At 57.0% G+C, this 21,939-nt stretch overlaps 2 protein-coding genes across 2 annotated transcripts in view; both read left to right on the top strand.

The window, feature by feature from the left end:
* The window catches only part of HIC2 (hypermethylated in cancer 2), a 32,562-nt gene extending 14,360 nt beyond the window's left edge, over positions 1 to 18,202 (top strand). Inside the window, exons 2-3 of the mRNA XM_011987339.1 lie at positions 9,461 to 9,559; positions 11,705 to 18,202. Of these exons, the coding sequence (XP_011842729.1) occupies positions 9,534 to 9,559; positions 11,705 to 13,526 (1,848 nt within the window). The 5' untranslated portion in view covers positions 9,461 to 9,533 and the 3' untranslated portion in view covers positions 13,527 to 18,202. The remainder of the gene's footprint in view (positions 1 to 9,460; positions 9,560 to 11,704) is intronic.
* The window catches only part of TMEM191C (transmembrane protein 191C), a 42,154-nt gene continuing 35,892 nt past the window's right edge, over positions 15,678 to 21,939 (top strand). Inside the window, exon 1 of the mRNA XM_011987360.1 lies at positions 15,678 to 15,750. Coding sequence (XP_011842750.1) covers positions 15,678 to 15,750 — 73 coding nt within the window. The remainder of the gene's footprint in view (positions 15,751 to 21,939) is intronic.

Genomic DNA, 21,939 nt, shown 5'->3' with positions numbered 1-21,939 from the left:
CACGCCCGACTAATTTTTGTATTTTTAGTAGAGACGGGGTTTCACCATGTTTGCTAGGCTAGTCTCAGACTCCTGACCTCAGGCGATCCACCCACCTTGGCCTCCCAAAGTGCTGAGATTATAGGCGTGGGCCACCACCCTGGGCCTTGGGCCCACAGCTTTAGATTGTACCATCCAAGGGTTTTCTAAACCATGTGAGTTTTCTGGCCAGGTGCAGTGACTCATGCCTATAATCCCAGTACTTGGGGAGGCTGAGGTGGGCAGATCACTTGAGGCCAGGAGTTGGAGACCAGCCTGGCCAATATGGTGAAATGCCATCTCTATGAAAAATACAAAAGTTATCTGGGTGTGATGGCGCACTGCACTTCTCTGTAATCCCAGCTACTTGGGAGGCTGAGGCAGGAGAATTGCTTGAACCCGGGAGGCGGAGATTGCAGTGAGCCGAGATCTTGCCACTGCACTCCAGCCTGGGTGACAGAACAAGACTCTCTCTCAAGAAAATAAAAAATTATAAAGCATGTGAGACTTCTGGTTGCCTTATTGCCTTTCCAACATTTGGTGTTACCTTTTTCCTGATAGGCTTTGACGTTCTTATTCTTTCTGGAACAGTCCTGTTCTTGTTTAAAAACATCCCCGTTTCCCTTTCGTCCCTGGGAGATACTATTTTAGCCTTTGTTTGGCTAATCAAAATCCCATCTTTAGTGTCTGTTGTTGAATTTTTGTGTTTTTGTTATTTTGGATTCGCTTTTAGCATGTCGTCTCATTCTTGTCCCAGCCCAGGGGGTCAGGCGGTATTGTGTACAGACAGTGCAGCGGCTCCTTAATGCCAGTTGTCGAGCTTTTGCCAGGCCTGGAGAACTGCATAAGTGCAGGACTGCCAGTAGTTCTTCCTGCTCTTCAATCATTGAAATGTTTTCTTTTATGAAGTAATGATGGTAGAAGATGATAGGGTTTCTGTTTGTTTCTAATTCTAGTCTTTACTTGGCATTAAGAAATTGTTAGCTGCTAGGGTTGATTTTGAAATTGTGAAGTTGGAGAGTCTCTCCTGGAGCCGTGGGCTGGATGGCTGCAGCTCTGTGACTCAGCTGTGCTGGGTGCTTCCCTTTGGGGCTCAGTTACCTCGTTTTAAGGTGTCCCTGGGGTGAGAGAGATGATCGTGATAGTGCCTTCCACCTGGGCGGCCCAGGCTTTCCTCGCCCATTTAGTGCCTTGCATGTAGAATTTCCACCTATGGTCTGCTGTGCTGCCATTGCTTGTCCTCCTTCCCTGCCACACAGAGCTGTGTTCTCTGTCTGCCACTCATGCCTGCTTCTCTGATCAGAGTTTGTGGAACCCTCTGGCATGGTCACCATTCTGGTACCTGTGGTAACAAGCTTAGCCTTGGTGTGGCACATTCTAGGTCTACCGTTTGTATTCACCAGCCTGTGAGCTTGTGTACATGGGACATGTGTCTTCGTTTTGGGGGCCTTCTCCTTCCACTTGATGCCCATCCCTTAAGCATTTACTCCTTGCAGAGTACTTGGCTTTCAGGCCATGGAGAGCTTTCCAATCAGTGGTGTCCAGGTAAAAACAAAAGAAGGAAAAAAAGCTTCTAACCTAGCCCTTCTCAGACTTGACTGTGTGTTTGAGCCCCCAGGGTTCTGGTGGTTAGAGCTGGATGGAGCCTGAGCGTCTGCATTTCTAACAAGATCCCTGGTGGTGCTGCTGCTGTTTCTTGGGTCATGGCCAATGAGCAAAAAGAGCAGGGAAGCGGGCTGGAGAGGACTGCAGAAACCAGCACAGGGCCCGTTTTGCCTCTTGACATACGTGGCTGCCAGATTCCTGCCTTTTCCTCACCTACTAGGAACAGCAGCTGCACATCCTCGAGTGGTCTTGCATGGGCTCCTGCTCTGTGGCTGCCAGCGAGCTTTTTACCCCCACACTCAGGTCCCTCTTGGGAGGCAGGGTGGTGTTGGGATGGAGTTTGGAGGTGAGCACAGCATTCGTAGTAACTATCACAATCTTAAATTGTTATTCTGCTTCTTTTTTTTGAGACAGAGTCTGACTCTGTCACCCAGGCTGGAGTGCGGTGGTGCGATCTAGGCTCACTGCAAGCTCCGCCTCCCAGGTTCAAGCAATTCTCCTGCCTCAGCCTCCGGAGTAGCTGGGACTACAGGTGCGTGCCACCACACCTGGCTAATTTTTTGTATTTTTAGTAGAGATGGGGTTTCACAGTGTTAGCCAGGATGGTCTTGATCTCCTGACCTCATGATCCGCCCGCCTCAGCCTCCCAAAGTGCTGAGATTACAGACCGTGCCTAGCTGTTATTGTGCTGCTGCTTTTTTTTTTTTTTTTTTTTTGAGACGGAGTCTCGCTCTGTTGCCCAGGCTGGAGTGGAGTGGCCGGATCTCAGCTCACTGCAAGCTCTGCCTCCCGGGTTTACACCATTCTCCTGCCTCAGCCTCCCGAGTAGCTGGGACTACAGGTGCCCACCACCTCGCCCGGCTAGTTTTTTGTATTTTTTTTTTTTTAGTAGAGACGGGGTTTCACCATTGTAGCCAGGATGGTCTCGATCTCCTGACCTCGTGATCCGCCCGTCTCGGCCTCCCAAAGAGCTGGGATTACAGGCTTGAGCCACCGCGCCCGGCCTATTCTGCTTCTTAAAGCAGTGTTCCCCTGCCTCTCTCCAATATCCTGTCTCAGAACTCTCAGCCAGATGGTGCCAGGGCCCCAGGGCCTCCTTGGTGCCAGCCCTAGCAGGGGAAATCAGCTGCAGGCCTCCAAGGTCTTCCTGGCCTCACTCCTTGCTGGCTCCAAACCCGGAAGTGATGAGAGCGAGGGGACCAAGGCTGTAGCTTCTGGGGAAGTACAGTTTGGAGGCATCTTCGGTCCAGCTCTCAGCAGCCCATTCTAGCCTTTTCCTTGTGCTGGAGTGTTAGCCTGTGCTTCCTCACCTCTCAGAAGGGACAGTACACATGGGCGGGTGGCTCAGACCATGCAGGGCTCGGCCCTGCTGTGGGCAGCACGAGGTTGTCAGTAGGACCCGTGGGCATTTCAGAACAGGCTTGGGAAAGTCACTGGGCTGGGGTGGATGCTACCTTCCTCACTCTAGGCCACAGGGCTGGCCTGAGGAGCAGAGAAGGAGGAGGCCAGCCTCAGGTCCCAATTGGTGCATCACCAGTGTGTTGAGTGGAACCCGAGTGTTTATTTTGTAGAAGCTGCATTGGAGAGAGCTGGGCTCCTGGCATTTGTGGAGCCTGTTGCTTTCCAGGAGGATGGTCTGGGAGAAGTGCCAGGAGCTGCTGGCCGGCATCCAGGTCTAGGCTGGATTGCATGGCTGGGCTTGCCCAGAGCAGTGAGCCCCACCCACCACCAGCCCATGCCTGGAGGGACAGAGAAGGAGGTCATGGAGGGTGGGGGTGTTCCCAGAGGAGCAGCAAGCTCCACCTGGGCCTCCAAAGCAGGCTGCATGATTGGGGCCCCACCTTGTCACTTCTGATGAAGGAGCTGGGCAGACCCCATGCCCTCACAGTGAGTTTGGGAGAATGCACCCAGGTGAGGCCCTGCTGTGGATATGCAGGCGGTGCTGGGGGGTGGAGGGGTGGGGGAGTGAGGCTGGAGGTGCAGACTGAGTCCCTCCTCCTGGCACACCAGTGCATGGAGGGCAGTGCCTCCTGTGACTCCCCCAAGCAGCTTGGCAGTTGGAAACCCTGTGTGAGTGGCATCCCTGGCCCTGCCTGCATTAGGGTGGGGTCGTCAGACTACAGCTCTGGAGTCAGGCTTTGAGTCCTCACTTTGCTACCTACATGCTCTTGTGACCCTGGGCAAGTTGCTTAACCCCCAAGAACCTTTAATTTCTTATCTGAAACTGCAGAGATAACGCCCGCTCAATGGGCCTGTGGGAAGATTGAGGAGATCAGACCTGCCCACACATGGGCTACCATCTCATACAGGGCTGTGGCGGTGGGTGAGGTGCAGCCTTGGCCCCTTGGAGCTATCTCTTGTTTACCAAGTCTTCCTCAGGGAGGACTCCAGGCCATAGGGATAGGATGAACAAAGTCCTGGGCTTGTGACTGTGCAGGGTTGGTTGGTCTGTCCAGGGGCTGGGCCTTGGGGTGCTTCTAGATCCTGGCTGCCTCCTGCCTGGCTGCCTTGTGCCCTCCAGTCTCTCCCATGGCTTAGGGGCCCCTGGGAAGAGGCTGAGCTCACACAGGGCCACCCCTTGCAGCTGCATCTGTCCCAGCCACACCTGAAGTTATGAGGTGACTATAGTTGGGGGTTGGTCTGGGACCAGGGCCGATCTGACCTTAGACTTAAGTTTGGGAGGAGTGGCAGCAAGTGTGGGGCTCTCTCTGATCCTGGTCAGATGTACTTAGACCTCTGGGATGTGGAAGTTGCCTGGTGGCCCTGCCCTGCCCAGCATGGCTTCTCAGCCTGGCATGCTTGTCCCTCCCACCTGACAGTGGAGCTTGGGCGGGCCGTGGGCGGCCCTGCTCACTCTCAGCTGTCTTGGCGTCAGCTGGAGGGTTCCCATTTCACTGTTACTTTTGTTTAGGCTGGGAGGTGGTTAAGGTGCTGGTCCTTGGGGGTGGGCTGGAGGGAGCTTCTCAGTCCTCCAGTATAGCTCCAGGCCTCATGCAGGAAGCCCCTTTCTGGGGAAGTTAGGGATGGCTTCCGGGGAGGAAGGTGGATGAGAAGGATCCTAGGAGGGCTAGGCGGGGTGGCCTGCTTGGGGCGGCGCCCTTTCCTGGTCTTCACCCTTCTCCCCCAGGCCTCCCTCCTGGCTGGGTGTGAGCCAGAAGTTTCAGTCTGGGTGCCCGTGCTGGCCTCCAGGAGGGCACGTTCTGCGTGTAGGAGCCAGACACTGAAGGCGGGTATCGTGTAGCTGAGACCACACCCTGAGTTTGACCCCCACTTGTGGGCCTGGAGGTGGGCGTGAGATGTGTTCCTGTCTCCTAGAGGCAGGGCCTCCAGAAGGAGCCATGTGGGGGCCCAGCACCTGGAGCGATTCTGATTGCCTGGCTTCTTGGAGGCTAAGGCTCTAGGCAAGGTGGGTGTCCAGGCTGGGTTGGGGCAGTGCCTCTCAGATTGGGGGCTGGAGTTCTCTGCTTTCTGCCTCCGCAGGGATCACTTTTATCTGAAAACCTCCTCTCTTCTGGCCTTTGAAAGATGCTGACCAGAGGACAGTCTCCTGCCTTTTACTGGGTGCTTAGAAAAAAGGCCTTGAGGTGACCCTGTTCCAGCCTCCCCATGGGCCCCTGCAGCCACGTGGACTGACCAGAGGCTCTACACGCGGGCAGGTGTGGCCTGACCTCGCATAGGATCATGGACTAGTGGGTCCCCCAATGGGGGGCTGCTTCGAGTGTCAGGAGGCAGTGAGGGGTGCACAGTGCCCTGCCCTCTGCCATCCCCATTGGCTATTTGGCTGGTCTGCATTTGGGGAGTGAGTAGAGGGATCCAGAGTGCAGGGTGGTCTTGGCCTGAGGCTTTTGACTGCCCTCTGGAGATGCTCTGAGGGCCACCCAGCTGGGGAGCAGCTGGGAGGGACAGGAACCTGTTCCCGCTGTGGCATCTTTGCCCTTCCAAGTTGTTTCCCCATCGCCCTTGGTCTCTGTGCCAGTTGGAAAATTGAGAACTAATCACCTGGGTGGTCTGGAAATCATTAGTGAGAAGGGGGTGTCCTGTGCCCAGGGCTGCAGATGACATGTCCCTCCACACTTTCAGCCCCAGGTTTTCCTACCTCGTGGGGAGGTGAGAGGTTGGGGTGAGTGCTGGGTTTGAGGCTCAGCTGTGCTGTGTGAAGATGAGAGGGTCCCACCTCATCACATGGACAGAACACACAGGCTCCTGGGTGGCCCTGAGGGTCCAGTGACACAGCACATGGTAGGGCATACAACAGTGCCCAGTAAATGTTAGCTGGTGGTGTTTCCAGGAGGGAACAGGGTTGGTGGTGTTTCCAGGAGGGAACAGAAGCTCAGGGTTGCTGAGCTTCTGAGCTGGGAATGTCCTGTGAAAGCCTCTGTCTGGAGGTTTCATTGGAAGTACAGTTTACATGCAATTAAGTGCCTAAAATTGTATTTTCATTTACCTTAACCCAGACTCCCAGCAAGATAGAGAGCTGCCCTCACCCCAAAGAGTTCCTCATGCCCCATCCTGGATAGTCCTGTCAGGGCCAGGCAGTGGTGGGCATTTGTCCCTCGCCCCATCCTGGGCAGTCCTCACCTGTCCCTCCTGCTGTGGTTTTTACCCTCAGTCCGTTTTGCCTATTCTAGAACTTAATGTAAATGGAGTCATGCAGTCTGTACTCGCGCAAAAGGCTTCTTGCACTCAATGCCATGACTGTGAGGTTCATCCATGTCTCTGCATCATTTCTGCCCTTTGTATTTTTGGCCGGGCGCGGTGGCTCATACCTGTAATCCCAACACTTGGGGAGGCCGAGGTGGACTGATAACGAGGTCAGAAGATCGAGACCACCCTGACTAACACGGGGAAACCCCGTCTCTACTAAAAATACAAAAAATTAGCCGGACGTGGTGGCAGGCGCCTGTAGTCCCAGCTACTTGGGAGAATGGCATGAACCCAGAAGGCGGAGCTTGCAGTGAGCCAACATCACGCCACTGCACTCCAGCCTGGGGGACAGAATGAGACTCCATCTCAGAAAAAAAAAAAAAAAGTAATACTTTTTAAAAATGTTGAGTATTACAGAAATGAACATAACATGCAGATACCATGGTTTTTTTTATAATCCCAGTCCCACAGATAATCTTATTTAGCAGTTGGATATGTGTGTCCCCAAGGTTTTTATTGCCACAGAATGGACTTGCTGGACCGGGTAGGCTCTGACTGGGCCTTGGGCTGCCTTACTGTAAGTTCCTTGAGGGTGAACAGAGCGGGGGTGGGGCTGCTGTGGCTGGTCCAGCTCTGCAGGGCTTGGGCATGTGCCACCAGTGGCTTGAGAGGCTGGCGTGTTCCAGCCCCCTAGCGCCTGCCTGGGCCCTGGGCCTGCCCTCAGTGTTCGGGGACATGGCTTTCTGGCTTTTTAGTGGCAGGCACTGGGAGGGGAAGGAAAGGAGAGCAGTTACGTGTTGACAGTTCCGTAAACAGGGCCGTGCGTCTGCTCTAACAGAAGGCCTGGGAAGGTAACCCAGAGGCTTTGTGTTCCTTCCTGCAGACCTTCTGGGTTCCCCAGAGAGAGCTGGCCCTCCCTCCAGCTGCTGGGGTTCTTGCCCTTCCCAGCTGGGGCCAGTCCATCTACAGGGGGGATCCTGAAGCTGAGGGATCCTAACTGGGGAGATAGTTTCTGTGCTACCCTTCTTGCCTCTCCCCTGGACCCCTGAAGGCTCTGTCCCAGGGAGGCGACGGGTCACAGCCTTAGGCGAATGCCCAGCTGGCCCCGATAGCCCAGGCCTGCTGCCCCACTGCCCCGGATCCTGGGTGTCCTGGGAGCTAGCGTTCTGGCCGGGCAGTAGGCCAGGACTGGGCGTGCTAGCCTTGGGGCTGATAGGCCTGCTGCCCGGGCCTGCTGCCAGGGGCTGCTGGGTGCCAGGCGGCATCCTCATCGCAGCCTGCAGTCAGCTGCTGCCAGGGCTGGGCACCAGCATCCGGGCCAGCGCCCAGAGCTGTGTTTCTAGTTACCTGGCACTCCCCAGGCGGGGTCCTCCAGGGTAGGCGCTTGCTGTTTCATGCCCAGCGGTGAGCGGGTAGGGCAGAGCTCTGTGACTGAGAAGGAAAGAGCAGTGCTTAGTAGGGGTTTTGCAGCAGAATGGCGTGTGCCACCCCCCACCCCTCCATGGGGTGAGGCTGCATTGCTGCTTGCAGACACAGTGGTGGCCTAGATGTGGCCCAGACTCAGCCCAGCTGGTGTAGATGGCAGGCATGGTGGCATTGTGCTTGCTGTGAACTTGCTGCAGGTGGCTCTGACACCCTTGCCTCAAGTGGAGGGCGCAGGGAGGAGCCCTGCCCTGTTCTGTGTGACAGCTGACCCAGCCTGGGGCCATCCTTCCTTGGTGGAGAGACCTAGTCCTAGCCTGGGCTTGTGAAGTGCCTGTCAGGGCCAGGCAGTGGGCACTGATGGAGGGTGTTCCCTCCCCCATGGCACTCAGGTGCCCCCCAGTCCTGTTCTACCACCCACTCCCTGCGCGGCATCCAGTAGCTGGCCTGGCCTCTGGCAAAGTCAGGTGACCCCTGGTTGCGGAGTTTGGCAGACGCTCTGCCCAGCAGGGCTCTGGTTGACTGGGTCCTGAGGGGCAGTGGTTGGGGAGCAGGTAAAGTGGCACAGGGCTGGATGATGGTGTCTGATTGTCTCCAGTGTGCCACCGAGACCCTCTACCCAGTTTTCTGACTGCTCCCGCCAGTGTTTCAGTGGCCCCTGCCTGACTGGCCTCAGCCCAGCGTTAGCCCACCAGGTCCAACCCTCGCTAACTACCGACGCCCTTGGGCTTCCTGCCAACAGAGCTGGTTCTGCTGCCCTCTGGGCCTTTGGTGGGGTCCTGGACCAGCCATGCACCCCTCCCCTCACACCCCCCACCCAGAGGGGAGCTGCACTAGGGGCTGGAGAGACAGCTGGCCGGCTTCAGCCTAGGCCTCCCAACCCTGGGCCGGCACCCCTGGCCGGCTTCAGCCTAGGCCTCCCAACCCTGGGCCGGCACCCCGGGTCTGGTCACATTCCTGAGGGACCTGCTGAGCCTCCCTGGCCCTGGGGGTGGAGTGGGGGAAGGGGAAACGCAGACGGGCCACTGCACGCCCCCCTCCCTGACCCCGGCTCTGTTCCATGGGGGCCCAGGCTGGCAGGTGTGGGGTTCAAGGACCCACCACCTCAGGATCCCCCCTCCCTCAGGACCCAGAGCTCTGGGGGTGGGAGGGAGCCCGCCCTTTGCTGGTGGCAGCTGCCCAAGGGTTTGGTGGGCCGGTATTGAAAGCCCAGGCCTGCAGCTTGGGCGAGCCCTTAGGCAGTGAAACCTCTGGAGAGGGAAGGCCATGTGGTCTGGCTAGGGGGCTGGGCCCTCTGGGCAGGGAGGGGGTAAGAGTAGATCAGGAAGGGAAGGAACAGGGGAGCCAGAAGCGGTTGAGACTGGTTCTTATAAATAGCCTTGCACAAGTGGCTCCAATTTTGACCTTTTGTTATGTAAATGTGACCAGCCTGGGAAGGGCCCTGCCCAGGCCTCCTGCCACCACACCCACAGGCCAGGAATTGTGCGTCTGCCACCAGCGCCCCCTGGCCTAGGTGACCCCTGGGTGTCCATAATCTCCTGTGTGTGTTAGAGGGGGAGGTACCGCACCCTCTGACCTCCCTAGACCTGTTCCCTGGTCTTTACTTTTCCTGGTTGTCAGAAGGGACAACTGTGGCTCTGTGGCCACAGTCTCCTGCTGGGCTGCCCCTGGTGCCCCAGCCAGAGACCCCCAGGTGCTTCCCTTCATCGCCCTTCCCTCTCTTCTTCGCTGATGGCTGTCTGGGTGACTGTGTTCGTCTTCTCTTCCCCAGGTGACCAGGCATTGATGCGCCCCCAGGAAGGCCACGCGCTCAGGAGGCCCCCCCCCCGCTGGCTGCTGCTCACATGGTGTCTGGGCCCTTGGCATTCCGGTGAGGCGCAGGGGAGGGAGGACCGCCACTGGCCCCTTTCCCCGGAGCTTTCTGGGTGGCGCACAGCCCCACAGCTCAGCCTCTATTGCTGTCTGACCCGTGGTCCTTTGTGTGCACGCAGCACTGGGCAGTGTGGAGGGAGCCTGGGGGCTACTGCCCTCTGCCAGCCCCCTTGCCAGTCTCAGGGTACCAGGTGTCTGGGCGCTGGCAGAGCCGGCACTGATGTTTTCTGGGAGCTAAGCGGTTACTGGGGCCCAGTGTGGAAGCCACACCTTGGGGGCTCTTTGTCCCTGCCTGGTGGATTGAGGGGCCAGGGAGCAGAGGAGGATTGGTTCATGAAGTCTTCAGCCCGTGAGCACCCTTCTGAGCTGCTGTGGGCTGGGCTGCTAGGCAGAGAACCCCTGCAGGTGCTTGCTGCCTCTTGCTGTTAGGCTCTGAGTGCCAGTGGTGTTCCAGGCTGTGTTGCGCTCTTGCATGTTCACATTGAGCTCCGGCACCTTAGGGGCCTGTGAATGTTAGGGTTTTCCTTTGTCTTGGCAAACAAGGGCAGGCATGGGGCTGGGGAGAGTTTCTGTCATGGGAAGGTTGGGTAGGGTGGGACCCTTTCCAAGGCTCTGCTCTGGGAGGCAGGGCTGGACACTCTGGGAGGGGCAGTAGATCCCAGAGGGCAGCGGCTGAGAGTAGTTCAGCTGCTGAGAGTCTGGACCCTGAACTGTGAGGCTCAGAGCTGCCTGTGGGCCCCGCTGCTCAGTTGTCCAGCAGCCGTGAGTCAGTGAGGAAAGTTCCTGTCTCCACTGGCCCCCTGCCCTGTGGAAGCTTGTGAGCCTGTCCAGGGCACAGGTGGCCACCTGTACACTGGCATGCCTTCCCCAGAACCCTCCTGCTGAGCCGTTCTCTGAGGGGCTCTGGTAGGGGTGAGAGGATGGAGCTGAGGGTACTGTGTTTTGCACTGGGGAGTTGGGCTTAGGGCTGAGGATGGCTTTGAGTCATTCAGAACATTCCAGAGTCATTCTGTACACTGCCGGCCACAGTCCTTGCCTCTTCCCTTGGAGCAGCATTTCTCTCTTCCCCCTTGGGGTCCATCTGGTGCCCACTGTGCACCCGTGTGTGCTGCCCTTGCATTCCCACTGTGGGGTGCCTGGTCCATGGCAGAGGAAGCTGCTCAGTGTGGGTATGGGAAGCGTGGTGAGGAGCACCCGCTCTCGAAACCCCATGGCTTGCTGCCGCACAAGCAGAAATACACCTGGGCTGGCAGGGTTCCTGCAGAGACCAGTGGCGTCGGTGTGTTTCTTGCTTACTGAACTCGGTTAGCGCCTGTGCCAGTCTGTGTGACGGAGGCCAGCTGGCCAACTTTCCTAGGCCCAGATGGCGCTGCCCTTCCTAGAGAGGATGGAGGGTTCAGGTGGTGCCAGGTGTTTGGCCCAGACTGCCTTTCCTGCTTGGTACCTGGCAGCCCAGGCTGGGGCAGCACTTGGCACCCGCCCAGAGTGCAAGGTGGCCCAGGGCCTTGGGGAGAGGCGGGGCTGCAGGCCGACTGCAGCATCTGGGAGGCAGCCACATGACTTCTGGCAAAGCCTGGTCAGCATCTCAGGGGGCATACCAACAGAGCCAAGGCTGCACACCAGAGGCTGCTGGCAGTTTGATTTGGGCCCTGCCGTATTTCAAAGGGAACATTTAGTTTTGGGGGATTTCTGCCAGCTTTCAAGACAAGCTCCTCTCGGAGGTCTCTGCTTTCTTAAGTTTAAAGCCATCTGCTGGTCATTTTTGGGTCCCCTTCTGGTGCCTGAGGGTGTGTCATCGACTTCATTTAGTGTAGAGACAGTAGCCCGGGCTGTGAAACCAAATGCAAATCCCTGTTTCTCTATTTGTCACCTCATCACCCTCCACCTCCGTTTTCTTATTAGTGCAAATGGGGCAGGGGCCTCTGTCCCTTCTCAGTTTGAGTCCTCAGTGAGGGGACACATATACTATGCCTGCATGCAGGGGGCGTTGTGGGCTTATGTGCCGTGTACTGTGCCACAGGGGCTGCTGCCCTGTGTGGGGTAAGTTCTGAGGCACTTTGCCTTGTCGAGCCCCACCCTGCCCCAGAGCCCTGGTCCGAGTGTCCCAGTCATCTGACGCGTGCATGCCTGTTCTTGCCCACAGGTGGTGCGCGTGGGCAGGGCGCGGGGACATGGGGCCCGACATGGAGCTGCCCAGCCACTCGAAGCAGCTCCTGCTGCAGCTGAACCAGCAGAGGACCAAGGGCTTCCTGTGTGACGTCATCATCATGGTGGAGAACTCCATCTTCCGGGCCCACAAGAACGTCCTGGCCGCCAGCAGCATCTACTTCAAGTCCCTGGTCCTGCACGACAACCTCATCAACCTGGACACAGACATGGTCAGCTCCACGGTGTTCCAGCAGATCTTGGACTTCATCTACACAGGCAAGCTGCTGCCCAGTGACCAGCCAGCCGAGCCCAACTTCAGCACTCTCCTCACTGCCGCCAGCTACCTCCAGCTGCCCGAGTTGGCAGCCCTCTGCCGCCGCAAACTCAAGCGAGCCGGCAAGCCCTTTGGCTCTGGGCGGGCGGGGGCTGCCGGCATAGGGCGACCCCCCCGCAGCCAGCGGCTGTCCACGGCCTCCGTCATCCAGGCTCGGTATCACGGGCTGGTGGATGGGCGCAAGGGGGCCCACGCCCCCCAGGAGCTCCCGCAAGCCAAAGGCTCAGACGATGAGCTCTTTCTTGGTGGCTCTAACCAGGATAGCGTGCAAGGTCTGGGCCGGGCCGTCTGTCCAGCTGGCGGGGAGGTGGGCCTGGGGGGCTGCAGCAGCAGCACCAACGGGAGCAGTGGGGGCTGCGAGCAGGAGCTGGGCTTGGACCTGTCCAAGAAAAGCCCACCCTTGCCTCCTGCCACGCCAGGTCCCCACCTCACTCCCGATGACCCAGCCCAACTGAGCGACAGCCAACATGGGTCGCCCCCTGCGGCCTCTGCCCCTCCCGTTGCCAACAGTGCCTCTTATTCTGAGCTGGGGGGCACCCCCGATGAGCCCATGGATCTGGAGGGGGCTGAGGACAACCACCTGAGCCTGCTGGAGGCACCTGGCGGGCAGCCTCGGAAGAGCCTCCGGCACTCCACTCGGAAGAAGGAGTGGGGCAAGAAGGAGCCTGTGGCTGGCTCCCCCTTTGAGCGGAGAGAAGCGGGGCCCAAGGGTCCCTGCCCGGGAGAGGAGGGCGAGGGGGTCGGGGACAGGGTTCCCAATGGTATCCTGGCTGGTGGGGCTGGCCCTAGCGGGCCCTATGGGGAGCCCCCTTACCCCTGCAAGGAGGAGGAGGAAAACGGCAAGGATGCAAGTGAAGATAGCGCGCAGAGCGGGAGCGAGGGGGGCAGCGGCCATGCCAGCGCCCACTACATGTACCGGCAGGAGGGCTACGAGACAGTGTCCTATGGGGACAACTTGTACGTGTGCATCCCCTGCGCCAAGGGCTTCCCCAGCTCCGAGCAGCTCAACGCGCACGTGGAGACTCACACGGAGGAAGAGCTGTTCATCAAGGAAGAGGGTGCCTACGAGACAGGCAGTGGGGGTGCCGAGGAGGAGGCCGAGGACCTGTCAGCGCCCAGCGCGGCCTACGCGGCTGAGCCCCGGCCCTTCAAGTGTTCGGTCTGCGAGAAGACCTACAAGGACCCAGCCACGCTGCGGCAGCACGAGAAGACGCACTGGCTGACGCGGCCCTTCCCCTGCAACATCTGTGGCAAGATGTTCACGCAGCGCGGCACCATGACGCGCCACATGCGGAGCCACCTGGGCCTGAAGCCCTTCGCCTGCGATGAGTGTGGCATGCGCTTCACCCGCCAGTACCGCCTCACCGAGCACATGCGTGTGCACTCGGGCGAGAAGCCTTACGAGTGCCAGCTGTGCGGGGGCAAGTTCACCCAGCAGCGCAACCTCATCAGCCACCTGCGCATGCACACTTCCCCCTCCTAGAAGCCAAAGACCCGCGGGCGCCCTCTGCCACCTTGCTCCCCGGGAACCCATGGAAGGAGAAGCGAGGTGATGCAGCGGCAGGGGCGAGACCCTGGGTCCAGTGGAGGCTCCGGGTGGCCCCTCTGGCCCCCACTGCCCACACCCAGAGCTTTAATCGACAGTCTGTACCAAGCAGAGCCGAGAGGAGGGAAGCCAGGGGTCCCAGCCCGTCTACCTCCCCATCCCACCCAGGCCCCCAGCTCCCCGCGGGGGCCACCGCAGGGCCTGTGGGCTGGGTCACGTGGGTCTCGCTGGGACCTGGTCCCTTTGCTGCAGGCGGCTTGGAGAAAGAGGGCAGTGGGACGCTGGCCACGGCCAGGGTGGTGTCAGGAGCAGGCCCCACCCCGCTAGCCGTGTCTGTGTGTGTGCTTGTGTCTGTGCGGGCGCGTGCGGCCCTGGTTCTGCAGGGAACAGGTGCTGGGGGTGCAGATCCCTCCCTCCTTGAGCCAGGGTGGCACTGCTCACTGGCGCTGGGACAGTCAGGGTGACCCCACCGCCTACCTCTCTACAACTAAAGAGCCCTCTGGGCCTGTGTTGCTGTTATTCCTACTGATCTGCTCCTCTGTTTTTCTTTTTGATTTTTGTTCTTTAAACCAAAACAAACAATAGCTTATTTTCTTCCCGCCCCCTCTGGGGCTGAGCCTGGGTCTGAAGACTGAATGTAACAGGGGCCGCCGGCCCTCCTGCGCGTCCCCCGGCTCTGGCGCTGCAGGGGTGCTGGTGCGCCACCTCTCCAGGCCCCAGAAGCCCTTCTTGCCCAAAGGCTTCCCTGGTCCCTGAGCCCTGCCTCGGCTGCCTCAGGAGAGAGTGCTTTTCCTGTAGTTTTCAAGGAATATTCTTTGTTTAGAGGTACTTGTTTTTTATTAAGAGAAAAACCAGTGTAACGTTTATGTGACTGTTTGAACTGGAAGGTCTGGGGTTCCGGGGGGTGGGGGGAGGCTGGACTCGATGCCGGGGCCGTCGGTACTCGTTTTCATTTTTGTGTGTGTGCGTGTGTGTGTGTGTGTCTGTGTGGTGTGTGCCGTACGCATGGGCAGACGTTTCGCTTTCCCTGCTTCCTCACTGAACAAGGTGGAGACTTCTGACCTTTTGCTACCTCTTGAATTCGTGACAACAATATGTTGGTGACTGGCAGTGGAAGCCCTTGACAAGCGCCCAGGAAGTCGTGTGCAGGAGCGAGCAGGGTGCTGAGTGGCCCAGTGCCTGCAGCTCACCTGTGTTTTCCCTTTGAGCCTTGGGCCACATGCACCCCGAGGGGACCCTGGCAACCCAGGAACACGAACCTCTGTTTGTGGCATAGGGGAGGGGTGTGAGGCCCCAGCCTGGAGCCAGGTACTGGGTGCTGACGGGAGCCATGAGGAGGGTGGCAGTTCTTTGCAGCTCCCGGCCAGGGTGAGGCAGAAGTGAGCCCTCATCCTGCCACTCCCACCCTCCATTCCTGCAAGAGTTTGAGCTTGAGACAGCTGACCACAGGGCCCTCTGGGGAACAGGGATTGCACTTCCCTGAGCAGTCCTGGCCCCCGGCCACCGTCTAGGGGCCAACCTCTCGCCCCTCATCTTGGGCTTCCTCAGCCAGCCTTAGATACTTCCATGGGCCCCGAAGTGGGCTCTCAAGGCCAGACCAAGGTTGCTGATCTCAGTCCCACTGTCTTCAGCCAGCTGGAGCTGTGGGGCTGGGCCGGCAGGCTTTATCGTCATCTTGCTTCACCATTTTTTTTTTTTGTTTTCTCTTTTCATTCTATTTTAAGTTTAGACCAAAAAAATACAGTCATCCCCTACCCCCACCCCTCTAGAGACCCTCCAGCTAAAAACAGAGCCTGAGTTCAGGGACCGAAGTGGGGAGCGGCGTGTTTGGGGTGAGGGAGTCGGGCAGATGAGGCTCCTGGCTGAGCCCTCCCTGTGGTGATCCCAGCCTGAGACGGCCCTTCTTCCCTCCTGGTGGTGGGAAACAGAACTGGACCCTGGGTCTCAGGTTCCAGTAAGTCAGGCTGGGGACCTGGGGGGAGGAGACCCATGGACTCCACCCTTACTCAGGGCGCCCCCGCTGCCCTGACCCCACCCCACCCCATCAGCACTTAAGCCACGTGACACAAAGTCTGTACCGCACGGGAAATGTGCACACACCTGGCCGTGTGCGTGGCCTCCCGGGCTGTGGGCAGCCGCATCTGTGAGGTGACTTGTGAAAGTAGGTGATTCCTTTGCAGAACTTCAGGGACTGGGAGCAGAGGCCCCTCACTCAACGACGTTTGTGCGACATAGTATTGTACCCACCTTAGTATTGTATCGAGCCTTTTCTGTATTTTAATGAGAAAGCAGAACACTAGTTTCCTATTTAAGACTTTAAGGGTTTTTGGGACAGGGCGGGATTAACACAACATTTGGCTTTGTTTTCTTTTTCCTTTGATTTCCACGTTGGGTGTGTGCGAGTGTGTGTGTGTGTGGAGATGTTAAGAGCCTCACAAGGAAACTGGGTTATTGGAGGCCAAGGCGGCTTACAGTTCTCTGCGTTCGTCACTTAATTCCTGAATGTTTCGGAGAAACAGGAATCAGAAAATAGCAGATATCATGTAGGAAAGAGAGGATAAACAAAGAAAAAAGAAAAAAAAATAAGCTCATACCCAAATTCACAAAGCCTATTTTTTAAACCAAAGCACATTTTGAATGAGTATGGAACCTCCATGGGCTCAGAAAAAAGATACTAATATATTTATCTCATTGTTTACATAAGCTTTTACAGTTTCAGACCTCAGCAGCTGTAAGGCCAGTCCAGGGAACCCTCCCCTGCTGCTGGAAGCCCTTCTGAGTTGGCCCTGGAGTGGTTCACGAGCAGAGAAGGGCAGCCCTGGGACTGGGGAAGGGACTGGAAGCCTCCCTGGAGTCACCTGAACCCTCGTCCCCATTCCCAGGGCCCCTCCAAGCCCAGCTGGCACCAAAGAGCTTGGGCCCGTGCTGACCAACCCCCAAGGCCCTCTGGCCGGACCACGCTGGTCCTGACCAGCTAGCCTACACGGGGATGGGCGTCAGTTCTGGCCACAGGACCTGAGTCTGGGCTTGGGTCCCCTGCTGCTCTGCCCGTGACCCTCGGGGATGGGTTGATGTGAGGGTCCCACTCAAGCCAAAAAGCCGGGACCTTTGCACGGCTCAGTCGACTCTGGTGGGTCCCCAGGAGTGGGGACCCCTAACCCCACCCCAGACAGCAGAGGGGGCTGACTGAGTCTGGTCCTTACCAACATAGACGGTGCAAACACTCTTAACAGTGTTGTTTTTGTATCAATATGTTTGTGCAGTGATGAATGTATTTATTTCTCAGACTTAGGGCGAGTGAGCGGGTGGCAGGCCGGGCTCCGCCACTGCACGCTCCCGCCGGACCGAGCCCCAGCAAGGGCTCCTCCAGGATTGCAAAAAAAAGGAAGAGAAAAGATGAACCTTTAAGCAAATAAGAATCTCAGAGACTTGCAGCATAGCCATACACCTCAGCCTGTGAAATGAGCAATCTGGACCCTCATCGACTCCCCACCTCAGGCAGCCATGTGTGTTTCCCGTTCGTCACCACTCGGGGGCGCCGGGCCGCCCACCCACTCCCCCAACCTGTCAGTATTCACTGGACTTCAGACCCCATGCAGGAGTGCGATCCGGGCTGGGCCGCTGGGCAGGCTGACCCCCTGCCCTCCTGCCGCCATCCTGAGTTGGGGTGAGGCCTGGGCAGCCGGAGGGCAGGGCTCAGGGAGCAGGAGGCTGCATCCGTCCACCCCCCAGGCGTGGGGGACAAAAGCCAAAGGCGCCAGGCCTTAGAGCAGACAAGGGCTCTCAGCCCTGGCATGCCCCCTAAAGGGACCAAGGTCCTCCTATTTCCCAGTACCCCGTCGGGGCAGATGTTACTGAACCTGTGAATCAAGATGCCAGGAGTGAGGGGCTGGGGAGGGACCTAACTGGAGCCTCAGTCTGACATTCCACGCCGGGGTGGGGGTGGGCATGAGCGGTGGGAACTGAGGCTGCCCAGGACCCCCTTCCTAGGATGCCCCGGCTTCAGTCACCCCACTTTAACTTTCTACCAGGACCCCCTCCCCCTACCTCACCTTGCTATTTATTGCTGTAATTTATTGACCTCAAAAATGCTGCATAACAGACCTCACTGGGGTAGGGAGGATCCCCAGGGCTCCCACCCTCCACTTGGCGGGCCCCGTGGGGCCAGGTGCTGAGGGGAACCTCTCTACCCCACCCATCACTAGCTTCCCTCTGCCCTCCCCCACCTTGGGGGGGGCCCAGGTTGGGCACTGGCTCATTTCTCGCAAATACCTCGAAGGGGAGGGGGGAGGGATGGGGTTATAGCTGTTTTGTTTAATCGGAACTGGAAGAGGGATCATGTTTTGTTTTATGCCCTTCCCAGGAGTGGGGAGGGACACCGGGATCGCACTCCTGTACTGGCCACCGCCGCTGTCACTCGTCACATTGAGTTCATGTCCCTTGAGAGTTTGTATAAATTCAGGTCAGAACTGCAGCTACACAGCTGCCCAGTGTCATAGAAAGAAAAGCAATTCACCAACGACTGATCTCTCCATTCAGAAGTGTGCAGTCTTAATGTACAGCGATGAGAAACTGTTATTTTATGATCTTTTCATTAAAAGCTTGATTGAAAACTGGTGTGGGACCTCCAGTTTCTGCTTTGGCTGTTCTCTCTAGCAAAGTGACATGGCTTCTAAGTCTTAGGAGGGTGGTGTCTGGGATGGGCATCTGCCTGCCACCATTCAGTGGTGCTTGGTGGTGAGGTGCTTGGTGGGTCCTGGGGGTGTGCACTGGGCCAGTGGACTGGCACTTTGGTGTCGGTATGCTCTTGGGCAGTGTTGGCCTGAGTTAGCTGAGGCTGTCTGGGAAGCAGCAATGTGTGCACAGTTACAGCAGCATGGACCTGGTGACTGGGAAGAGGAGGATGGCTGTCCAGTGCCCGGGACCCCTCATTGGAGCGGCAGAGTTGGGTCTGAGGAAGGGCTGGGGCAAGGCGAGGGCTGTTCCCTTCTGCTCACTGCTGCTTCCTGCTGCTTGGCCTGAGGGGAGGGGAGGGAGGAAGGAAAATGGTTAATAATCCCCAGGGACCACCCAGAATGGGGATCCTAGTGTGAAGACCCAGGAGGAGGAGCAGGGATGGAGGGGACTGCAGGCATCCGTGGTGGCTCCTGGCAGCCGGAGATGAACCCAGTGACCCCAGACTCCAGAAGAGCTTGAGCGCAGATACTGTAGGTCTTGGTGAGTTCTGTTCAGTGGATTTAAAATGATTTTTCGGCTTTATCAAAGTAATTCCTGAATAGAATTTAAGTAATTAAGTGGTTCTCAAAAAGGCTTAAAACGAAAACTAGTTTGTCTCCCTAACTCCATCCCATACTATATAATGTGAATCACTTTGAATTATTTTAGCACTTTCTCCTGCATTTATCTCTACGTGTCTAAATACCGCCACTGCACGCTCCCGCCGGACCGAGCCCCAGCAAGGGCTCCTCCAGGATTGCAAAAAAAAGGAAGAGAAAAGATGAACCTTTAAGCAAATAAGAATCTCAGAGACTTGCAGCATAGCCATACACCTCAGCCTGTGAAATGAGCAATCTGGACCCTCATCGACTCCCCACCTCAGGCAGCCATGTGTGTTTCCCGTTCGTCACCACTCGGGGGCGCCGGGCCGCCCACCCACTCCCCCAACCTGTCAGTATTCACTGGACTTCAGACCCCATGCAGGAGTGCGATCCGGGCTGGGCCGCTGGGCAGGCTGACCCCCTGCCCTCCTGCCGCCATCCTGAGTTGGGGTGAGGCCTGGGCAGCCGGAGGGCAGGGCTCAGGGAGCAGGAGGCTGCATCCGTCCACCCCCCAGGCGTGGGGGACAAAAGCCAAAGGCGCCAGGCCTTAGAGCAGACAAGGGCTCTCAGCCCTGGCATGCCCCCTAAAGGGACCAAGGTCCTCCTATTTCCCAGTACCCCGTCGGGGCAGATGTTACTGAACCTGTGAATCAAGATGCCAGGAGTGAGGGGCTGGGGAGGGACCTAACTGGAGCCTCAGTCTGACATTCCACGCCGGGGTGGGGGTGGGCATGAGCGGTGGGAACTGAGGCTGCCCAGGACCCCCTTCCTAGGATGCCCCGGCTTCAGTCACCCCACTTTAACTTTCTACCAGGACCCCCTCCCCCTACCTCACCTTGCTATTTATTGCTGTAATTTATTGACCTCAAAAATGCTGCATAACAGACCTCACTGGGGTAGGGAGGATCCCCAGGGCTCCCACCCTCCACTTGGCGGGCCCCGTGGGGCCAGGTGCTGAGGGGAACCTCTCTACCCCACCCATCACTAGCTTCCCTCTGCCCTCCCCCACCTTGGGGGGGGCCCAGGTTGGGCACTGGCTCATTTCTCGCAAATACCTCGAAGGGGAGGGGGGAGGGATGGGGTTATAGCTGTTTTGTTTAATCGGAACTGGAAGAGGGATCATGTTTTGTTTTATGCCCTTCCCAGGAGTGGGGAGGGACACCGGGATCGCACTCCTGTACTGGCCACCGCCGCTGTCACTCGTCACATTGAGTTCATGTCCCTTGAGAGTTTGTATAAATTCAGGTCAGAACTGCAGCTACACAGCTGCCCAGTGTCATAGAAAGAAAAGCAATTCACCAACGACTGATCTCTCCATTCAGAAGTGTGCAGTCTTAATGTACAGCGATGAGAAACTGTTATTTTATGATCTTTTCATTAAAAGCTTGATTGAAAACTGGTGTGGGACCTCCAGTTTCTGCTTTGGCTGTTCTCTCTAGCAAAGTGACATGGCTTCTAAGTCTTAGGAGGGTGGTGTCTGGGATGGGCATCTGCCTGCCACCATTCAGTGGTGCTTGGTGGTGAGGTGCTTGGTGGGTCCTGGGGGTGTGCACTGGGCCAGTGGACTGGCACTTTGGTGTCGGTATGCTCTTGGGCAGTGTTGGCCTGAGTTAGCTGAGGCTGTCTGGGAAGCAGCAATGTGTGCACAGTTACAGCAGCATGGACCTGGTGACTGGGAAGAGGAGGATGGCTGTCCAGTGCCCGGGACCCCTCATTGGAGCGGCAGAGTTGGGTCTGAGGAAGGGCTGGGGCAAGGCGAGGGCTATTCCCTTCTGCTCACTGCTGCTTCCTGCTGCTTGGCCTGAGGGGAGGGGAGGGAGGAAGGAAAATGGTTAATAATCCCCAGGGACCACCCAGAATGGGGATCCTAGTGTGAAGACCCAGGAGGAGGAGCAGGGATGGAGGGGACTGCAGGCATCCGTGGTGGCTCCTGGCAGCCGGAGATGAACCCAGTGACCCCAGACTCCAGAAGAGCTTGAGCGCAGATACTGTAGGTCTTGGTGAGTTCTGTTCAGTGGATTTAAAATGATTTTTCGGCTTTATCAAAGTAATTCCTGAATAGAATTTAAGTAATTAAGTGGTTCTCAAAAAGGCTTAAAACGAAAACTAGTTTGTCTCCCTAACTCCATCCCATACTATATAATGTGAATCACTTTGAATTATTTTAGCACTTTCTCCTGCATTTATCTCTACGTGTCTAAATAGTATTCTTACACTGCTGTCTTATTCATTCTGTTTTGGAGTCTGGAGTTACTCTCAATAAGGATTTTAGTTGATTTGTACTCTCTTCTCCCTAATTTATATCCACCAAATAGTTATCAAATGTGTAGTTTGATCTAGAGGTTGGCAAACTTTCTATTAAGTAGTCAGATTGTAAAAAAAAAAAAAAAAAATTATATATATATTTACATATATATATTTACTCCAGCTTTTGTCTAGGCTGGAGTGCAGTGGATCATAGCTTACTGTAACCTCAAACTCCTGGGCTCAAGTGATCCTCCTACCACAGCCTCCCATGTGCTGGGACTGCAGGTGTGAGCTACCACATCCAGCTAATTTTTTTTTGTTTTTGTAGAGACAGGGTCTTGCCATCTTGTTAGGCTAGTGTTGAACTCTTGGCTTTAAGAGAGCCTCTTAACTTGGCCACTGCATCTGGCCTCATTGATGGCTACTTTTGCACTATGACAGAAGGCTAAGTAGTCACAACAGAGATGGTATGACCTGCAGAGCCTGAAATATTTACTATCTGGCAGCCAGATGCGGTGGCTCACGCCTGTAATCCCAGCACTTGGGGTTAGGTGGGTGGATCATGAGGTCAGTAGATCGAGGCCATCCTGGTTAACACGGTGAAACCCCATCTCTACTAAAATACAAAAAATTAAGACCGGGGTGGTGGTAGGTGCCTGTAGTCCCAGCTCCTCAGGAGGCTGAGGCAGGGGAATCGCCTGAACCCAGGAGGCAGAGGCTGCAGTGAGCCGAGATCACGCCACTGCACTCCAGCCTGGTGACAGAGCAAGACTCCATCTCAAAAA

This window comes from Mandrillus leucophaeus, unplaced genomic scaffold (assembly GCF_000951045.1).
Source record: "Mandrillus leucophaeus isolate KB7577 unplaced genomic scaffold, Mleu.le_1.0 Scaffold308, whole genome shotgun sequence".
NCBI lineage: Eukaryota > Metazoa > Chordata > Mammalia > Primates > Cercopithecidae > Mandrillus > Mandrillus leucophaeus.
The sequence above is the reverse complement of the archived record's forward strand: the minus strand, read 5'-3'. Positions and strand labels throughout refer to the sequence as shown.